This window comes from Nicotiana sylvestris, chromosome 2 (assembly GCF_000393655.2).
Source record: "Nicotiana sylvestris chromosome 2, ASM39365v2, whole genome shotgun sequence".
Classification (NCBI taxonomy): domain Eukaryota; kingdom Viridiplantae; phylum Streptophyta; class Magnoliopsida; order Solanales; family Solanaceae; genus Nicotiana; species Nicotiana sylvestris.
The window spans coordinates 55,512,059-55,533,035 of record NC_091058.1 but is presented as its reverse complement, the minus strand read 5'-3'; the positions used below and the strand labels follow the sequence as shown (position 1 = coordinate 55,533,035).

The window sequence follows — 20,977 nt, the reverse complement described above, 5'->3', positions numbered from 1 at the left end:
CTGACCGGTCTCTGTTGCACCAAAATAGTGGCTATTTTTTAATGACTTGGCAAACGCTAGCTATTTTTGAATGACCAGTCCGAAAACTGGCTAGACCGTGCTATTTTAATGATGACACAGGGTAAAAATAGTACGGGCTAGCCAGTTTTCGAACTGGTCATTCAAAAATAGCCAGCGTTTGTAAAGTCATTAAAAAATAGCAACTATTTTGCTGCAACACGGAGAATTTCAGCATAATATACTGGAGATCGGTGCACCTGTGTATAAACTTCCAGCATATTATGCTGGAACTCCAACACGCGGAAAGTTCCAACATAATATACTGTAGATTGGAGCGGGACATTTGCATCTATACCCGCTTTTTGGGTCACATTTTAACTTGTGCCCGCTTTGCAAAAAAATTGCAAACGTACCCACTTTTTCGCGTAACTTCAGCATACAGGGCTGAAGTAACAAAGGCAATCACGCAAAACTTCAGCATTCTAGTAGACGGGTTTGAAGTAGCAAAAATTGCTGAACCAAATGTGCTGAAGTTTTTGTTTGTAATTGTTGAACTTAAGCATAGTAGCTGAAGTTTTGTTCTCTATTTGCTAAAGTTTTTGTATGTAATTGTTGAACTTAAGCATAGTAGCTGAAGTTTTGTTCTTTATTTGCTGAAGTTTTTGTTTGTAATTGCACTAAATAAGCTGAAGTTTTTTTGTCCTGGATTCATTAGATTTGTCACTAAGCTTTTTCAAAAACTTCAGCAGAAGATGCTAAAGTTATTTAGTTCATTTATAAAAACTTCAGCACTAAATAAGCTGAAGTTTTTGAAAAAACTTTCTAACATACTAGATAAATAATCAGATTGCCAACAGTATCTAAATCATAAATTTCGGAAACAATAAACATTAAAAGAATAGAATTATCATGAAAATAATCACTAAGTGTGACCTTAAACTTCCCGTACGTGGAATATTTACAAATTATTGTTTACTAACTTACGTAGTTATTTATAATTTATTTTTAAATAATCTGATAAACATACTTATGGCAATCATCTCATTAAACTGTGGCTATTTTTGAATGACCACTTATAAATCTGGCTAATTTTTAATTTCTCCCTGATACAGGTGCTAACCGTTTGTATATATTTACTACTAATCGATACAAATTACAAATGAAATGCCCGATGTGCATCTATGTTCTCTTTCTTGCCTTTGTGTTTTACTGGCTCTAATGATACACAGATCATTTCTTCCACAGGTTAAAATTGGCCTTCAAGATATACTGTAACAAATATTAATGAACCACAAGCAAAACTGATGAAATTCTGAAAGAAGCCCCTCTTACAATTTCTGGAGACCTCTTTTTTTTTTTCGCGCTGCAGTGCACAACCATAAGTTCCTAACCTGGAAGAGTGACTCAGAGATACCAGACGTTCAGGGAACAGCTACCACAAACTCAAGAGAGAAGAAGGTTGCTCCGCTGGAAGCTGCAAATAAATTCTGCTGTTCAACAAAATACCCTAGAGTAGGTTCCTATTCATAAAACTACCTATACCAGATGGAAAAAATAGAAACCAAAAAGCACCAACATAAAGTCATTACAAGTAAAATTTCCCCTTCCCCTTATCTTGCTCTCACTTTGCCTTCCCCACACCTGCTCTCTACTCTGCAATCACAAATCAGGGCCTCACGAATTCATCAAGGCATATCAGGAGTGTAACACAAGGATGAAGAGAACATATAGAGTTAATTTGTGACTTCACCGCACCTGAAATGTTAATTTGTCAGCCCTCACAATGCAAAAAGTAAATGCCCCATAAAGATAATATATAGATGGACTAAGAGATGAAGTGTGGCCAGGAAAACTCAAATCGAGTTGCAGCTGATTGATTCACTGCACCTTCTAAATTGCACAATATGTTTCTGAAGCAGTTGCATCAGTGTGCTGTGATGAGAATCTCATGTAGTACAAATTCAAATGTCCAAAATTTGTATACTTAAATGTACAAGATGAACATTTCCGTACATGAAGCCTGTATCTTCTCAATTCTCTGTGAAGCACCGTGAGCTAGCACCCGAGGTTTGAACCAATTTGCGCCTCTTAACCGCCAGCCGGGGTTTCAACTAAATAGAAGAACAACACTAGGTTCAATGTTATATATCTTAATAAGTCGGTCTAGAGAGTATTGCAATGCACACTGAACAAAATTTATCAGGGAAAAAATGGCACAGATCATTTGTAGAACAAGGATCCACTACGACTACTTAAATTTTGGTTCCCCCTTTTTCTGATAATTCAGATATTCTGTTCACAAAGGAATAAAATTAGTAAATAAAAATAATTAAAACAACTTTTTAGATACAAAACTTTCTTAATGAGGGTGCGCAGATCTCCTATCTTTGGGCATGCAATTAACAGTTGATAAGCATAAAGCAACTCATTACCAAAACCCAGCTTATTTTTCCTTGTCTCAAGAAACCATATTCTGGAAAATGTAAATCCTAGTTTCTCAAAATTTGAGCTGTTTAAAAGCGATAAGGGGCCAGAATCCTGCTGTGTTACAGTTGTGCACAGGGAGGTAGTCTGTTGGACCATGAGACCTTACTCCACTAGAAAATAAAAAGGAAAAGATGGATAGCATATAATACAATCACCAAAAAGAAAAACTTAGAAAAAATTTCTTCAACTAAAAACAATTTTAATAACAAATGGAAAACCTCGGTATACAAGAGGCAGAGACAGCAGAATTCAGAAAACGATAGCTTGCAAAAACCACATCGAGTACACACATTAGAAAAGTTCCATGAATTTGCATTAGCACATATACTAAGAAGATAATGTAATGAAAATATTTGAGATATACAACTGCAGTTGGAAAATCTTTTGGTTTTAGAAGAATGTGGCACAACAAAATTTTCTTGGTAGTAAATATAATTGTGGCTGATTGGATCTGATCTTGGCAACATTAGTTATAACTACACCTCTTTCAAAAGAAAGTATATAGTGAGATGATTTCTTTGCCGAAACGGGAAAAGAATGCAATAACAAGGTTTCATGATATACCGTCTCTATATACTTCAATTGCTTTAGCACATCCTCTGTTTCTAGTTCCTGAGAGTGAGTGAGACAATGAACAGCAATTAAAAAGCAATTTAAGGAATATTAATAAGGATGGATCTCAGTGAAATGGGAATATGGCAAAAGAACAACCCAAAGAGCAGTAAAAGAGAGCAGCAAGTAATTATATCAATGTTCTGGCACCTGTAGGATTTTCAATACGCATATACTGTGCTTCTGGGAAAAATCATTCAGATTATCAATGGCTTTGTCATTACGAAGATATAAGAGTCAAAGTCAAAATTAGTTAGGTATTATCTGATTCTGCATAAACCTCCATTTTTTGGGAAGGAAGAACAGTTTTGCAAGATGATCAAACAAATATACTAGTCCAAAAATGTTTACACTTGCTATTACAGTAAAACACAAATATCTCCCCGCAGATCATAGTTGGCGAAGAATACTGAAGCTATAAGCACCTTGCATGATTCTTCAAACATAAACTCAAAGATGTAAATCTTTCTTACTTTCATTAACCAGCATAAAACCTGTGAAACAACTAGACAACTTTGGAATCAAAAGCCTTAATCCTAACAAGAAAATAGTTCTCCAACTAACAAAAATAAAATGAAAAAGAACCATCTCTAACCAAAGCAAGAAAGGAGAGTGGAACCGCAATCTAGAAGGAATAAAGCAAGTAAACGAGTTTACTCGAAGACAGGATGTAGAACACAATATTTGGACTGAAAACTCACATACTTGAGGTACAGCACAATCTGCATGAGGTGGATCCCACAGGACAGCACGGAAGCACTCCCAGTCATCTGTTTGAACTTCAAATAGTGGGGCCCTGACATGATAACACCAAGTTGCAGATTAGGCATCCTAATGGATGAAAATTAACACAAAACCAAAATATCATGAATATTTCCAACAAAAGAAAAGACAAATTACATGATCCCAGTGAATTGTGAATGGAAATTAAAGAGATAGGAGTTATCCAGGATGCCTTGATATGGCAACTTCCCTATTTTTTTAATTATATGGTACTGACCAGACCAGATCAGTTTGCGTGCACCTAGACTATCACACCATGTACCTGCTATCTCCCATCAACACAGTGCCGAGCAATTTTGCCGACCAAGCTTACACAGAGTTTGTCTCAACTGAGATTTGAACCCCGGTTCCCAAGGTTTGCACCCACTTCATTCACCACTACGTCACACTCTTGGGTGCTTTCATATGGGAACTTCCCTTTCTACAACCACTTTCACTTATCACTGATCTCAGCACTTTTCTTATCAAGCTACTGATACAGCTTAATCTCATGTGTCTTACAACGTGGGTCGAGAGGAAAACTTTGAGATTCAGGAGGGCTATCAAGTTGCAGGGGAGGATATTTGTTGATCAGAGGCGTCATGACTTATGGCAAATTTTTCTTGACGAATGAAGAATTGAAGTGGGTGGTTAACTTGCTCAAGCAACTCAAAAAATGAAATAGCCTTCTACGGGATAAGTAAAGTAGAATAGGGATTTTGGCGGTTGGTGCTTGGAGTTCTAATTGGGAGGGAAGCTGCAAACTGGAATGTGAGAATCCAATAGAATGGGTTTGGTAGAGGGTGGAGTAAATTTTGGGTAAAGTAACATGTGTCTCTTGAAGAGAAAATGCCACTACCTCCTATAGCAACAAGAACAACTTGACCTAATGGAGGATATATAACAATAGTCAAAGAGATAGCATTTCCAGAAAAAGATTAGAATAATTCTGAAGAAAGATGGGAAGAAACATTTCCTAGCATCCATATGCTTTGGGGAAAACTGAGAAGGTGGCAAGTCTATCCATTTTGAGCTTTTGACTATAGACGAACAGAAGGAAAAGGGCTCTGAAGGAATAGGATAGCTTTGCTGATGAATGAATATGCTCAGGGACTTTCTTCCATTTGAATAGCGGTGTGACTAGAAAGGATACATGTAAGACTAATCTTGTTGTGGTCAGGCGACCCCAGAAAGGTGCATGGGAACTACTCCATCAACAAGGGAACTTAGATGGGCAAGAACCAATTTCTAGAAATATTTAATATGGAAGAAACTTCAGTCTTTGCCAACAATAACTACGCCTCAGTCCCACATAAGTTGGGGTCAGCTATGTGAATCCTCGATGACCATGTTCCTCATTTAAATTCATCTCAAGTTAACATTATACAATACAAAACTAGATGTACTATGTAACATCTCTATATTTTCTACTGACATAAGAACCTCTAATATGGCTAAAAGACTCCCGGAAAGCAAAGAACCTAAAGTATACGTATTAACATGACTAAGAAAATATTCCTAACGAATTGGCATTGCCTAATATAAATTTTTTGTTCCATTGTGTCCTATCTTTCCCAAACCCTGCATTAATTCTAAGAGATCGTAGGTCTTTCAAGCGAACTTCCTTTCATATGATTTTAGGGAGTTTTGGGCAAAAATCGTCCCTTAACTATAGCTCAAACCTAAGGTACATCCTTGGGTTACCTCAGTAAACAAAAAACATCCCTATATTATCTAAAAGGTGCAAAAATCATTCCTCAGTTAACTTTTGTCAAAAAACTAACACCATCAGCAAAAAAGCATGTCAAACACGTGCCTCTCCCCCTAAATTTTCCCATTCTAGCCCTTCCATCTTCTACCTTCAGCAAAGCAGAGGCTTCTGAGCACCCAAACCTTCGTCATTTACCCCCAAATGTCCAAGGAGTGAGACCCCACATTATCACCCTCCCTCCGCAAAAGACTGCTTCTTCACACAGGCACCTCCCGAGTAGCTCGTTGAACATCCATTCGCCCTTGTGGAAGCAGGGCCTAGTGTAATTAGCTATCGGCTATCGCCATTGTATTTGTTCCTAATTTCATAGGAGTAATTCTTTCTTCTCTTTGTTTTCACTGCGAATTTAAATTTTCTTTCACAACACTCTAATTCTTTGTTCTCTCTGTATTTTTACAGCAGAGTCAATCCCTGACTCATTGAGAGAATAGTTGCAGATCATTGAAGGGTTGTTGGTTTCTTGCGATTCTTGTCTCCTTGTTTAAATTTTTCTATGCGTAATTAAAAACCATGTCGATGGTATCACGCTTCCTAGTGTTCGATTTTACCCTACTGATGCAGAGTTGATCTACTTCTAAGAAAGTTCTCCGTTGAAGAAGCGGAAGTAATCACATAAAAGGTTTCGTTGAACTTGCGCCAACGGAGGAGACGACATTGTTCCAGATGATTGGTGGCACCAATTCTACTAGATAAATAGACATGGAAAAAGTTAACACTGATGTTTGTTAGCAATTTTTTCCCCCACTGAATGTTATGTAAACAAGATGCATCATACTGCAATTATTTTTTTTTTCTTTCTGGGTATTGAAATTATTCTTTTATGTGACTTGTTCTGTACCTTTTTTGTCTGAACAGAGAGTCCAGAAACTTTTTGGTATAACATTGGTGCATGTTTTATGGGGAAAGCAAAAACTCACTGAAATAACTAAGACAACTTTGAGTCCGATTTTTTTCTCATAAATTCCCTGTAAAAGACTGCACTTCTAGATCAATTTTAGCTAATTAAAAAACAAGATATACCGGAAGCAAAATGATTTTAAGAGGATACCACATGCAATACAACACTCTCTAATTAAGAATAACTCAAAGGGAAAAACAGAGAGAGCTAGAGATCTGTGTGCAAGAAAAAACTTATTTGCCTTCAGGATGGCAAAATCAAGATGCAGCTGTCACTGCACATCGATCTAACACTAGGCCCTGCTTTCACAAGGGCGAATGGATTGATAGAGCTGTCCAACGAGCTACTCGGGAGGTGTCTGTGTGAAGAAGCAGTCATTTGTGGAGGGAGGGTGATAATGTGGGGTCTCACTCCTTGGCCATTTGGGGGCAAATGATGAAGGTTTGGGTGCTTAGAAGCCTCTGCTTCGCTGAAGGTAGAAGATGAAAGGGGCAGAATGGGAAAATTACGGGGGATAGGCACGAGTTTGACATTTTTTTTTGCTGATGGTATTAGTTTTTTTTACAAAAGTTAACGGAGGGATGATTTTTGCCACCTTTTAGATAATATAGGGATGTTTTTTGTTTACTGAGGTAACCCAAGGATGTACCTTAGGTTTGAGCTATAGTTAAGGGATGTTTTTTGCCAAAAACTCTGATTTTAGGTCTACCTCATTCCTTTTTAACACCTTAACTCATCATGATTTCACACCTACGCACCGGAGCATCCGGAGATCCGTGCTACTCGCACCTTTTGACGAATGTAGTGATTTTTTATTTTGTCTAATCTTGTGTGACCTCACATCTATCTTAGCATACACATTATTGTGACACTCTTCTTGTAGATGTGTTGGACTTCAGCTGCCCAACATTCACTCCCATATAACATTGACGCTCTAATAACTGTTCTACAGAACTTGCCTTTTATTCGGTAGACATCCTCCTATCACATGATTGATGGGTACAAATCCTATTCATTGTAAAAGAAAAAAAGAAAAAATACAAAAAGAAGTGGAAAAGACAAAGAAAAAAAGTAAGAATGAAAAGAAAGTAAAAGAGAGAAGAAAGAAAAAGCAAAATTGGTGGGCTGCAAAAATGTGAAAGAAGAATCAGCTCACAAACTGTGGTGTCGTAATGTTTTTTTAAATTTGCTGAAACTTTTTTTAGCAGACCCTCTGCCTATAAAAGGGCCTTTTCTCTTCATTTGCAAATCATCCCTCACATTCTTCTTTCTCTCTCAGTATCAATAAAGTTATTCTTTACGTGGTTGTGGAAGAGACAAAAGTTGCCGAACCACGTAAATCTTATCTTGTCTTGTGCAATTTATTGTTATTCTCTTCTAATATTTTTCCCTTCTATTAGCCTGACACGCTTCCCAACAATGATACCCCAGTGACATTCTCTATTTCACTATCCAAATTTTAATCTATGTATAACATCTTCATTTATCATTCAATTCTCGTGGAACGAGCCTAGATATCTGAATTGTTTGAGACTTTGAGGTACCAAATTCCGTCTTCACTAGTCCATTTTCCTCACTAGTGTTCCTTCCCATTAACAGAGAGAAAAGAATAGAGGGAACACATGCAAATTAATCTGCTCAAAACAATGTAATTGGTGTCCATTTCCGAGAGCTAAAACAATTTCAAAGAAACAGTCCAAAATTAACAACATCCACTTGAAAAATCTAAAGCTGGAGCAAAGAAACATTCACTACTAAAAAGTGCAATGAGTCAGCTGATTACCTACGCCACTTCCCACAGATACTTCCATCCACATATTCCCCAATACCTTCAATGGCCTGCCGGCACTGAAGCCAATTGCCAATAGAACTGAACCTTGAAGGTTTGTTAGAAGAGCATTCCTGAACAATACAATTCTGTAAGTAATTATCCTAGAACTAAGTAGCTAATTGTATGGGAAAAAATAGATTTCAGGAGTAGAACTTACATGCAATCTGAGATACTTGGAAGGCCTGATTTCTAATGGTTCAAACCGATCAACCTCACTGCATCAAATCGCATTATCAAAAATAAAGCAGCAGGCATGCTCAAATTATAGGGAGAGTGCAAAATAGAGGAACCAATTATAAAAACAGTCAACATTAACAGCATTCCACAATATGCGAGATTTTCAGATATTAGGCTGCAAAATTATCAGGACATATGGAGCACGAAACCTGTGAGCATTCTAAGGCTTCCCCAGTATAAAGAGAAACCTGAACATGCATATGCCATAGTAAACACCACTAATGCTTATCCATTTTGAACTGAAAACCTAAGGATTAATATCCAACCAAGCATTCAAGCAATCTTACTTAAGTTTCAGAAAGGAAGGATGTGCTAGCTCTAGCAGGTATAGATTCATAGATAATGAGATAAGAGAAAAAAAAAAAAAAAAAAACTAGTTTGAGTTGTAGATGCAGAGAATATGCCACCATATGCTTTAACATTTTCTAGACATTCTAAAGTTCCTCTTTTTCAAAAATCTATCTCCACAGATTTCTTTCTTTGCACAGAGAGTTTCATTAGGTAGGTCCAATGAGCAGACCAAGAGTTGTCCAACATTAATGAAGTAGCAGAGATGAAAACAACATTCAGTGATGGATCTAGAGAGCACTGAAGGAAGTTTGCTTTTTCACATGGAGAGCAGCTTCGGTACTCAAGATGTCAATGGTTGAAAGATGGGGACAGGAACACAAAATACTTCCAAACAATAGCCAACTCTCACAGAAGATTCAATAATATTGATAAGCTCAAAGTGGGGAATGAAATAATGGAAGATAAAGCTCAGATCAAAGAGGAGATTCTGAGTTTTTATCAGAATTTGTACACAGAAAATGAGGAGCGGAGACCAACTGCCAATTTTGATGAAGTTGCGAGGCTCTCAGGGGAAGATAGGGAAATGCTGGAGAAACCCTTTGAGGAGGAGGAAGTACATACTGTCATTTTATCTTGTGCCCCAGACACTCCAGGCCCAGATGACTTCACTGTGGGTTTTTTTCCAAAAAACTCGGGAGTTCATCAAGTCAGAGCTGATGGGGGCACTCAATCACTTCCACTAGCAATGCTACATGGTGAGATCATGCAATGTTTCTTTCATTGCCTTGATCCCTAAAAAGAAAGGGGCAATAGAGCTTAAAGATTACAGGCCAATAAGTCTTATTGGCAGTGTTTATAAGATTGTGGCCAAGTTGTTAGCAGAAAAGTTGAAGAAAGTCATTGGCAAGCTAGTCTCTAGTCTCCAGAATGCCTTTATCAAACTCATAGCCAATGAGGCTTAAGATTGGAGGATTAAAACTGGAGACCCTGGCATTATGTGCAAGCTTGATATAGAGAAGGCTTTTGACCAGTTCAACTGGGCTTATCTAATCTCTATACTGAGGAAGATGGGATTTGGAGATAAATGGATAAGGTGGAGCAAATTCAGCATTTCAACAGTCAAGTACTCAGTGCTCGTCAACAGAGAACCAGCAGGCTTCTTCTCACCCAGAAAGGGATTAAGCAAGGAGATCCACTCTCCCCATTCTTGTTCATTCTAGCCATGGAGAGGCTAAGCAAGATGTTGGAGAAGGCCAGAAAATTACAGTGGATTCAAGGATTTAGAATAGGCACAGATATTGGGAACTCAATCACTATCTCTCACCTGTTGTATGCTGATGACACTTTGATCTTCCGTGAGGACGAGAAATCTCAAGTTATGTACCTGAATCTAACACTTCTCCTCTTTGAAGCTCTATCAGGGTTACATGTCAATGTGTTGAATGTCAATGTGTTGAAGAGCTCTCAGGTATCATTTACCCTATCAACCATGTGATTTACCCTGATAGAGTATGATTTACCCTATCAACCATGTGCCCAACATAGAGGAGCTCTCAGGTATCAGGGGCTGCAGTATTGGGTCACTACCTACCACATACTTGGGTCTTCCATTGGGAGCCAAATTCAAAAATTGTGAGATATGGAATGGTGTTATTGAAAAATTTGAGAGGAAATTAACTTCATGGCAGCTTCAATATCTTTCTATGGGGGGCAGATTAACTCTCATCAATAGTGTACTAGATAGCATACCAACATACTACATGTCACTGTTTCCTATTCCCAAGAAGGTGCTAAAGCAATTGGACAAAATCATGAGAGACTTTCTCTGGGAGGGCAATAGCAACACTCATAAGTACCACCTAATAAAGTGGGGCGAAGTCACACAGCTAAAACTAAATGAAGGTTTGCGAGTTAGAGATTTAGCTGTCCACAACAAAATGTCTGCTAATGAAATGGCTTTGGAGGTATGGGACAGGAGAGTCAAGCCTTTGGAAGCAGGTGATCAATGCCAAGCATGGTAAAAGAGACAACTGGGGTTCTAATAGTTCTAATGCGCCCTATGGAGTGGGTCCTTGGAAGTACATTAGTGAACTGGGGGATGAGTTCTTTCAAAATATCTCTTTCAAATCAGGTAATGAGGCTCACATCAGATTCTGGAAAGACAAATGGCTAAACTACACAGCACTCATGGATGAGTATCCTAGCTTATACCAGATTGCTCTAGACAAAAATTCCTCCATAGCACAGAACAGAAATGGCAGCAATTGGGATGTTCATCTTAGAAGGTCAGTGCAAGACTGGGAAGTGGATACCCTGATGAATATGCTAGCAAAAGTGGAGGGGTTCAACGTGGATGAGAGCCAACAAGACACCATATGTTGGGGGAGAATGGGCACCTTCACAATGAAAGAATGCTACAGACAGATAGGTACTCAGAATCAAGTGCTAGATGCATGGCCAGGGAAGTTAATATGGAATACTAAGCTACCTATTATAGTCATTTGTCATAACTGGATTGCTCTCAGTGAGGCCTGTTTAACACAAAACAACCTAAACTGAAGAGGTTTTCAGCTGGTCAACAGATGCTACCTATGTACGGAGGATGAGGAAACTGTCAACCATCTATTTTACTGACCTCTGGAACATGTTCTACTGTCTTTTTGGTTTGAACTGGGTCATGCCACATAATATGAGAGATGCACACATGAGTTGGAGTTTATGGAGAGTTGATAAGACCATCAAAAAGATCTGGTTGACGATCCCTGGTGCTATTTTTTGGTGTTTATGGAATGAGAGGAATAGCAGATGTTTAATGGAATCTCAACTCCAAATCACTCTCTCAAAGCTACTGCTTACTCAATCTTTTTTGCTGGCCTAAGTTAGCTATTGTAATTAGTACTGGCCAATTTTTGGATTTTGTTAGCTCCTTTGTCTTAGAATGACACGATGTAAAAGGACTAACATTTAGTAGTATTTATGCGTTTCAATTTCCTTGTAACCTTGCATCTTCTTGATGCCTTTTGTTAATGAAACACCTTATTTCATCAACAAAAAAAAAAAAAAAAAAAAACAGCTTCGGTAGCCATCTTTACAGTGGAGAATTTGAGAAGAAGGTCAATTGATGCCAGTTGGTGCTTAGTGTGAAACAAGCTGAAGAGGATGTTAACTACTTACTGCTTGATTGTGGAATTGAACGACTGCATATAGGTGAAGGCATATGGTGGGAATATGTCTGTTATCAAATTTTGTGATGTAAAACCATCGAAGAAGCAGATAGAAGAACATGAGAAATAGCTATTTCAGCGGTCACGTGGAAACATGGAAAGAGAGAAACAGAAGACTTTTGAAGGATTAGCAAATTCCCTCACACAGATTAATGATTCTTTTTTTTTCTGTGTGTGTCTAATACAATTCCTAGTTAGAATTGGCGAGTGAGTTCTTTTATTAAAGAATCATGTTTTTTGTGTAAATTCTCTACATTGTAACACCTTGTACGTTGGGATCCCCCATCATATCAATAATATTATTAACTCCACAAAACATAACAATTGAAAATGACAAGTACAAACGGTTACAAAAGGTAGGCACAGGATGAGCAATCATTGAGGTTTATCTGCCTATGTGATAGACCATTTAAAGCTATATCAACATTTTCACTTCCCTGAAGTAAACAGGAAGATCCACAAAATGTAAAAATGGATATATAGAACATACTCTATCACAGGACCTGTCCAGTCAGGAACCTCAGCTTGAAAATTATTGCCAATACGAACGCAGGTTCTATATATGCTGGTGTCCTTCAACATGAGAGATATAGGTCCTGATTCACCTTCAGACAATAAGTTGCTAGAACTTTCAGTTTCGACGGGCCCACTTAGGGATTTACAAGGTGATTTCTCCAGTAATTTTCGCTTCTTAATCAAACAATATTGGCAAAACCACTCATCCCGAGGTATTTTCCTTATACGGGGATTGCAGCAAGATAAATGATATGCATCAGCACAATTATCACAGATTAGCATCTTCAATGTAGAATCTGAACAATCACAGGCTTTGCATGAGATTAAAGAGCAGTTGTCAGTACTAGTACTAGAGGCTTTAGCGGACATGCGGAGCTCAGTAAACGGAACTTTCTCAAGCAACCCATAACCTCTAAGAATTGCTATGCATATATCCTTTTCTGGCATATTATCATCCAATCCTTCAGGAACTAAAGCACCAGATGAAGAGCATTCACTGGCATCACCCACATCAGTCTTCAATGAAGAAGAATCAAAGTCCAACGACGAATGGCTATCATTTACACAAAAATCTGAAGTCCTTTGTATATCACTTCTTGATGCTGCTTCAGAGCACTGCTCTTCTACTTCAGGTCTACCATCACAAGAATTTGATTTAGAAAGAAGGTTCCCTCTATTACACTCAGCAGGAAGCAGAAAAGGAGCTGCAGTAGCTGCTTTTTCAACAGCAACTCCAGCAACCAAGTCTTCCTTAAAAGTTCCTGAATGGACCTCAGAACAATGCTCAGAAGGACATCCATTGCTAGGCCTAACTTCAGCTGATGTTTCAATGGAGAAAGTAGTGAGAGGGTTTCTTCGGAACTTTTTCCTACGATATACAATGGGCTTAGAAGTTCCAGACATTGCACTGAAAGTTGAAGGTCGTGAACCATCTACAATGTTTAAGCAACAAGTATCACCATCCTTTGAATTAGATTTGCTACAGCCATGAAGAGGGCGTTCATCATTTTCAGGATTCATTTTCAATGATTCGGCAGAAACCCAGTCACATGAGTCTTGCTTTGTGATCTCAGATGAGAAAGAGGTCGCACAAGAAGCTTCTATGCAACCAGGAAGACAATTTTGTATCAGCATAGCAATTGAGCCACACACTAATATGAAGGAAGTAATCTTTCTCTTGTATATGAGTACATCTACCAAAATGATGTGCTCCTATACATCCAATCCAATTTAGTATCAGCGTTTTTTTATCACAGCTGTACTCCCTGAACATAAAGAAGAAACTTGCAATGAGATAAGGAAATCAATCAATATAAAGTTGAATGCTAGTTCTCAAACAGAAGGATATGGGAAGACTGCAAGCTTAAAAAGGAAAGATAAGTAGGATTTCTGAAAATCATCTATGAAATCTGAACCCGAACACAGGTAATAGACCATGCATCAGAAGGAATTTATAACTGATGAATATCCCAAATTCAAACTCTTAAAAGCCATGTGTGAACAACGGAAAGAAAAAAAAAACCACGTGTCCCTCAAATTGGAGAAGGAAGTCTTTCTGATAACTTCTAGAATCAATTAGTATATGTTACACTTTTTTATGTCATTAGCCAATAATTTCTCCTTAAATTTTTGCTTTCACTTGGTAGAGTAGTCTATACTAATTTCATCGTTGTTTCCATTGCGTACAAGTTCATGGTCATCTATATAGTGCTCCTTCATAGAAGAAGAAAACAAAAGGCATAGAAGGTGCTCCATTAGCTCTTATGTGGGTCGCATGGAGAGGCAGAAATAGAAGAGCTTTTGAGGGGATTGAAGATGATTTTGTACACTTGAGGAATAGCCTTTTGTCTCTGATTGCTTTTTGGTGCACCATTGATACTCCTACTTGTATAGATGATTTGTATCTTTCGTAGAGAATCATATTTTGTTGCAGATTCTCTACTTTTTGGTATACCTCATGTATACAAGAGCCTTTCCCATTTTGTTAATAATATCATTTACCTTATCAAAAAAAGAACATATAATGCTCCTACAATAGCAGTTCGGTTCAGTGACAGGATCCATTGAGACTTGAGACTACATGCCTTCAAGTTAAGTAAGGGCATTGCTAATGAGAAACTAGGTCCCATGTATTCAGAATATGGTTTAGTCTTATAATAAGAAAGATGTTGCATCGCTAATACCACTCAGTTATCTGGTTCATGACAATATAAATATGCTATCAAAAGTTTTTCTTGCATAACCAAGAAATTCTTGAGGGCCAAGGGTGCACGGTCCAGAATACGGTGGATATTGCGCTCGCCTCTCTACCCTTCTCCACTTAAATACCATGCTTTTGTCTATGACATGTTCGAACTCATGACATGCACCTAATTACATATCACGTTTTGGGCTCTTACCACGAGAACAAAGCCCTGAGGGCTATGCTATCAAAAGTTCTCATGTCATCATTTTCCTAATGGAACATCAAATCTAGTGAGAAGATGTGAAAACAGCTATGCCCCATTTGGTCTGGTATGGGCATGTATCAGGTGCAGGTAAGGATCTGCACAAGTGTACCCATTTGACGTGGATGCATAAAGGCAAATGATGTTTGTGATAGAGCCACTAACCCTTACCCTTCAATACAATCAAATAATGCACCAGTTTTTCTTCCCAACAAATAACTCAAACTAGAGGCGAAGCCAGAATTTGAAGCCTATTTTTTTTGAAAAGAATTTGAAGCTTATGGGTTCAGGATTTTAGTTATTTTGAGTTATTGAGTTAAATTAAAAGTTTGTGCATATGAGATGAATTTCTTAAGACAAATACAGGATTTGAACCACAACTCTTGGGTCCTGCGAACCCAGTTCCTATATTGTAACTCCGCCCTGACCTAGACTAATAATGTATAGCGATGGGTCCAAAAAAATTTAGGTTACAATGACATGCCACAGGCCTCAATTGTAGTCTTTGGGCCTATAGATTGCCCACCAAAGGAAACTGCTGGCAATTAGACAGATATCTATCCGAAATCAAAAACAAAGAGCCAGTTCTCCAGCAGTTAACCAAATATCAGAAATCACATGAATGCAGTTCAATCAAACATCAGCCATGGTAATCATCTACAAACAACAAATTGAAACAAACCCTTTTGACTAATTCAAAATAGAACATGAGAGTTACCCATATATTATAGCAATATTTCTATAAGTTCAATAGACATATGCAAGGTAAATAATATTTGGCACAATTCAACAACCAGAACATTCAACAATAAATGATAAATGCTTTGAATCTAACTATCTGCAATGAGAAAACCATTAAAATTTGGGGAAAAGATTCAATGATAAAAGGGAAAGGGAAAACTGAAGGAAAATAAAAAGGTTAGAAACAATTGAAGAATGACCTTTGGTTGAACGCCGGGGAGAACCCAGTGCGGCACAGGCGGAGGTGCAGGAAGTGGCACACAGGGCTTCGACCAAAGGAACTGTTGGAATAACTGATACTACACCATTTTTATTGTCCTTCTATTTATTCCCAAGGGCAAGTATGTAATTTAGAGTAGCTTTTCCGGTGAGACTGTAATCAACTTTTAACAAGATTTGATAATATAATTGATTACTCTAAATTCTCGTTGATATTTTATTAGATAAATAGTTGGTACGTATGTATTCTACTATTCATTTAGTCTTTTTATACTTGAAGAACGGATCAAATGATAAACATATTTTCAATTGCACCCTTGTAATGGTTTTTCTTTGAAGATTATGAAATATGATCACTATAGTAGTGAGTAGTCTAGCGTCTTTGAAAGGAAGGAGTATGTTCGCGCCATTATGTTAACGGTTAACTAGAATCTTGTTTGATTTTGTAGGTGTACATACTCGACCGTTAATAGTTTGTCGCGATTTAGTTTCATTAATGTACTAAATTTACCATATTTTGATGCAGTTTTTACCTGCCAAATTTTAACACAATCTACTTGAAATAAATGTTTTTGCATCTTTTTTGGAACTTTATATCCTTGTAATCTTGTTCAAGTTATTTTCAACTGAAACTTTATCCTTTTTCTTTTGCTCTTTTTTTCATGATTTTCTTCTTCAGTTATGTTTCATATGCACCTTTATTTTCACTTTTTGGATACTCTGATCTTATAAGCTTTCTTAGAGCACTATTGTCTTTACATTGCAAGGAAGCTCAATAACACAGACTATCAATAAAATTATAAAAAAGATTAACTTGTTGCAAATAATTACTACCTAACTGCTATTAATAACAAAACAGTTACAGATCCATAACAAAGCAACTCTTCACGGTATCAGTCCCTTACAGTAAACTCAGGCCTAATAAATCCTTTAATTCACAGAGCGGTACCTGTGTAAGCCGAAGAGTGAGATTAGCGCTCCAAATTCAATTACTTATCTCAGCCACAGAAAAGTTACATCATATTATTTTGCTAACCGGATAGTTTCAGATCAGAGGCGGATTTAGGATTTTTAATATATGGGTGCACTACTAAAAAAAATAAGGAAAAAATATAGTAAGTAGGAATTGATCCCTATTACTCCTGATAATTAACTCAATCTTCAATCAAGTACACCAATAAACATTTTTGAAGATGAGTGTCAACACTTCATATTATACAAATTTTAGAAAATATATACATAAAATATCTAATTTTGCAGAAAGACCATGGGTTCACATGTCCCATATTTTTGCCTATAAATCCGCCCCCGGTTTCAGTTATTGCAGCCATTCTGTTGCATATATTTGATTCCCAATTTGTTGGTAAGATAATGATTTTAAGCTTTCTCTCAAAAATATATTTTTCCTTTTAAAAGTTTGGTCAAACACTTTAATTTAAAAAGAAAAACATTTTTGGTGACAAAAAAAATACTTTTGGTTAAAAAGAAGCTCGGCCAAACGGACAATTGATTAGTTATTCTAAAAACGACACTTTATATCGGCTCTCAAAATAATAACCGAAAAATATTTTTTTTTGTATATATATATTGTTTGCCCGTAAAATGGTATAATTAAATTTATATGTGATTTCTAGACAAGTGAATTAACCTGATCCTGAAATAAAGAAATAATTGAAGGAATATGTAATAATTAGCCTTGATATGAAGACAAAATAGCAGAAATAATGGTTCCGGTAGCGGGGCCTCCGGGGCACAACGATAATAAGAACAAAAAGTAAGAAGATAAAGTTGTATAGAGTTTTGAGTAGATTATAGTATTAGTTTGCCAGAAAATTCGTTTTCTCTACAATGATAATAGAGCTCACTATTTATAGCTACGTCTAGGGAACAAGGTCCTAGGATCGTGCCCTTCTTTAATGTCAATTATGAGGTCCATTGATGAAGGTATAACAGTGAACATAAATGATAAATTCTCTGTAACAGACAGTACATTCAATTTGTGGAATATCTTTATTAATGCCATGTATTTATTATCTCTTTATGAGTGTCATTCCTTCCGGTACCAAACGGGATAATTGCTTTCGGTTTCACGTGTCATTTTTTTAAGTGGACACTTGGCATAGCACATTTTACCCTATACAGATAGTCCCCCTGCTTTCCGGTGACACAGCTTGTGTCACCAGGAAGTTGGTAGAAACACTATTTTGGCGGGAATCACTATGATTCCTTCTGAAAGGCTTCTGACGGTTGATTAGACGCACATCTCTCTGCATTTAATACTCCAAATACGCGTTATCCCACGATTCAGCATAGCTTGTGCCGGTTATCAAGGTAATCATGACCATAAATTTAGCCGCCTAAACTTTTACTTATATACATCAATCTTCTTCACTCATACTCCATAACTTTCCAAGCTTTCTAAATTTTGTTTTTCAACCTTTCTCTAGCTCCCTTTAAACGGAAACGCTTTTCTTTCATCAAATGGCTTCTTTTTCAAAGAACACCAGTTCTTCAAAGAGAAAGAGCAAATATGAGGGTGTTGCTCCTCCAACAGTGGATTCCATCATCCTCAGAAGTCTTCTTACAACAAAAGACTTCGAAGAGACATTCCCTTCGGCTATCCCTCACATGTGGGCCGTTGGTAGATACCCTTCTTCCATTTGTTCTTCTAATATTTTTGTTGTGAAGGAAGATTGTTGTTGTCATGATTTGGACATTGTTGCTCCTGATCTAACAGAGCGAGTAGCCCTACCCAGGGAGGGTATTACATATTTTTACACGTATCCCTTTACTTTAGGTGTGTTCTCTTAGAAGAGCTTGACTCTATTATTGCGGAGTTCTGCCTCCGCTTCCAAGTGTGTTTGGCTCAAGTAAGTCCATCCGCATGGAGGACGATTGCTTGTCTTCGGTGTTTGTGCCAAGAAACGGGAGATGAGCTATCTTTAACTCATGTGATGAATCTCTATTCCCCCAAAATCTTCCGTATGGGAATGATAAATTTTAGCAAATGCTGCCATCGTACTTTATTATCTAGCATGGATGATGACAACGACTATGGGTGGATGGAACGGTTCATTACAGTTGCCACCAATGACATCATTCCGGCAACGGCTTCATCCTTTTTGGGATCATGGAACAGCACTCGTAAATTACTTGTTTAATATTCCTTTCATTAGAAATTTCTTCATACTCGTATTGATTTCATTAGAAATTGCTTCTAGTGTTTTGTGTGGCAATAAAGTGCCACTGAAACTTAAAGGTAAGTTTTACAGAGTGGTGTTCAGGCCAACGATATTGTATGGGGCTCAGTGTTGGCCAGTCAAGATCGCTCATGTCCAGAAGAAGGAGGTAGCAGGGATGAAGATGTTGAGATGGACGTGCGGGCATACCAGGTTAGATAAGATAAAAAATGAGGTTATTCGCGACAAGGTAGGTGTGGCCCCTATTGAGAACAAGATGGGGGAAGCACGGTTTAGGTGGTTTGGTCATATGAGGAGGAGGAGCACAGATGCCCCAGTGAGGAGATGTGAGAGGCTGACATTGGATGACCTACGGAGAGGTAGAGGTAGGCCAAAGAAGAGGTGGGGAAAGATGATTAGGCAAGACATGGCGCAACTTCAGCTGACCGAGGACATGACCCTTGATAGGAACGTATAGAGGTTGAGGATTAGGGTAGTAGTGTAGGTAGTCTAGAGAGTTCATAACAGTAGTATTAACACGCAGTCTCGCTTTCTATTGGTAATAGATTTTTATGACTAACTATTGTTTTCTTTCACTGTTGATCACCTTACTATCTTGTTGTTTTTATTCTGCTTTTATATGGCTTTTTGGTATTGTCCCTTCTTGTCTGTATTTTTTATTAATATGGTGCTCATGTTTTCCTGAGCCGAACGTCTATTGGAAACAACTTCTCTATCATTACAAGGTAGGGGTAAGGTCCATATACACTACCTTCCTAGACCCCACGGTGTGGGATAATACTGGTATGTTATTGTTGTTGTTCTATTGATTCTCCATCCTTTGCCTACTTCAGAAATTCGATGGGTTCCACCTAGGATTGAAGGCTTGGACCGGTGGATCCAGAAAATCTTGGACGTCACTATGCCTGAAACCGGCACGTGGTAAGAACTGACCCTCAAATACGGGTGGAAGGCCAAAAATTGTGGTAACTTAGACTCATCTCGTTCTATTTTTTATGTAAGGAAATTTATTGATCCTATCTTTTCTCCTCTTTTTCTGAAATCAAGTCTACTCGCAGGCTCAGTTATCGTCCCCGACGAGGATGTTTTGGCTGATCCCGCCAATACCGAGAGGCTACTTCAGGAGGCTCTTACTCGAAATGGTGCCTCTGGGCCTACTTCCGGTTCAAGTGTTTCATTACGGAGTCCCTCGCTAGAGAACAAACAGCCAAAAAAAGGCGTTCTTCCATGGCCGGGGAAAAGAATAAGAGGGCGAATTGTTGCCCTCGAGTCATCTCAGGGAGTAGTAGTGACTAGCCCTCCTCCTAGGTCAGTCATAGATATCGTGATGATTGATGATGATGGAGAAGCTAGTGATGAGGGAGCTTCTCTACATAGAAGACGATGAACCTTATCATCTCAACACGATGATCAACTTGTTAAGTTAGTTACACCAATCAAGGACAATGTTTCGTCGCTCTAGGAAGAGTTTGAAATGATGGAAAATGCCAACTCTCGTTGCCCAAACCCAGTCGGTGTGCCCGGTACAGTGAGGCTGGGTACTGGGCCCCTACCGTCTTCGGTTGATGAGAAACCAACAACCAGCACTACGTTTGTCGCAGCTACCTCTCATCCTTGAACACCATCAGCTTTATCACCTTCTTCACCAACTCTTCCACCAACAACTTCCATATTATCTCCACCGGCAGCGTTCGGCCGAGAAGAAGATGTTCTTCTTCCCAGTCCCCAGTTTATGGGAATT

At 38.0% G+C, this 20,977-nt stretch overlaps 1 protein-coding gene across 6 annotated transcripts; it reads right to left on the bottom strand.

The window, feature by feature from the left end:
* Nucleotides 1–1,233: 1,233 nt before the first annotated feature.
* Nucleotides 1,234–16,118, bottom strand: LOC104218494 (uncharacterized). 6 transcript variants are annotated; one of them, XR_709009.2, is made up of 9 exons: nucleotides 16,018–16,118; nucleotides 12,604–13,894; nucleotides 8,519–8,576; nucleotides 8,314–8,432; nucleotides 3,805–3,895; nucleotides 3,052–3,099; nucleotides 1,756–2,111; nucleotides 1,590–1,653; nucleotides 1,234–1,474 (listed from the first exon to the last, which is right to left on the bottom strand). XR_709009.2 is itself a non-coding variant. In XM_009768995.2 (8 exons), exons 2-7 carry the CDS (start codon nucleotides 13,761–13,763, stop codon nucleotides 2,031–2,033), a joined length of 1,557 nt encoding a protein of 518 aa, XP_009767297.1. In that variant the 5' UTR covers nucleotides 13,764–13,894; nucleotides 16,018–16,118; the 3' UTR covers nucleotides 1,234–1,755; nucleotides 2,014–2,030. The 6 variants fall into 6 exon arrangements, 3 of the variants coding, with proteins under 3 accessions (XP_009767297.1, XP_009767295.1, XP_009767299.1); XR_709007.2 differs by having other exon boundaries at nucleotides 1,590–2,111; XR_709008.2 differs by having other exon boundaries at nucleotides 1,234–1,653.
* Between the last annotated feature and the right edge of the window lie 4,859 nt (nucleotides 16,119–20,977).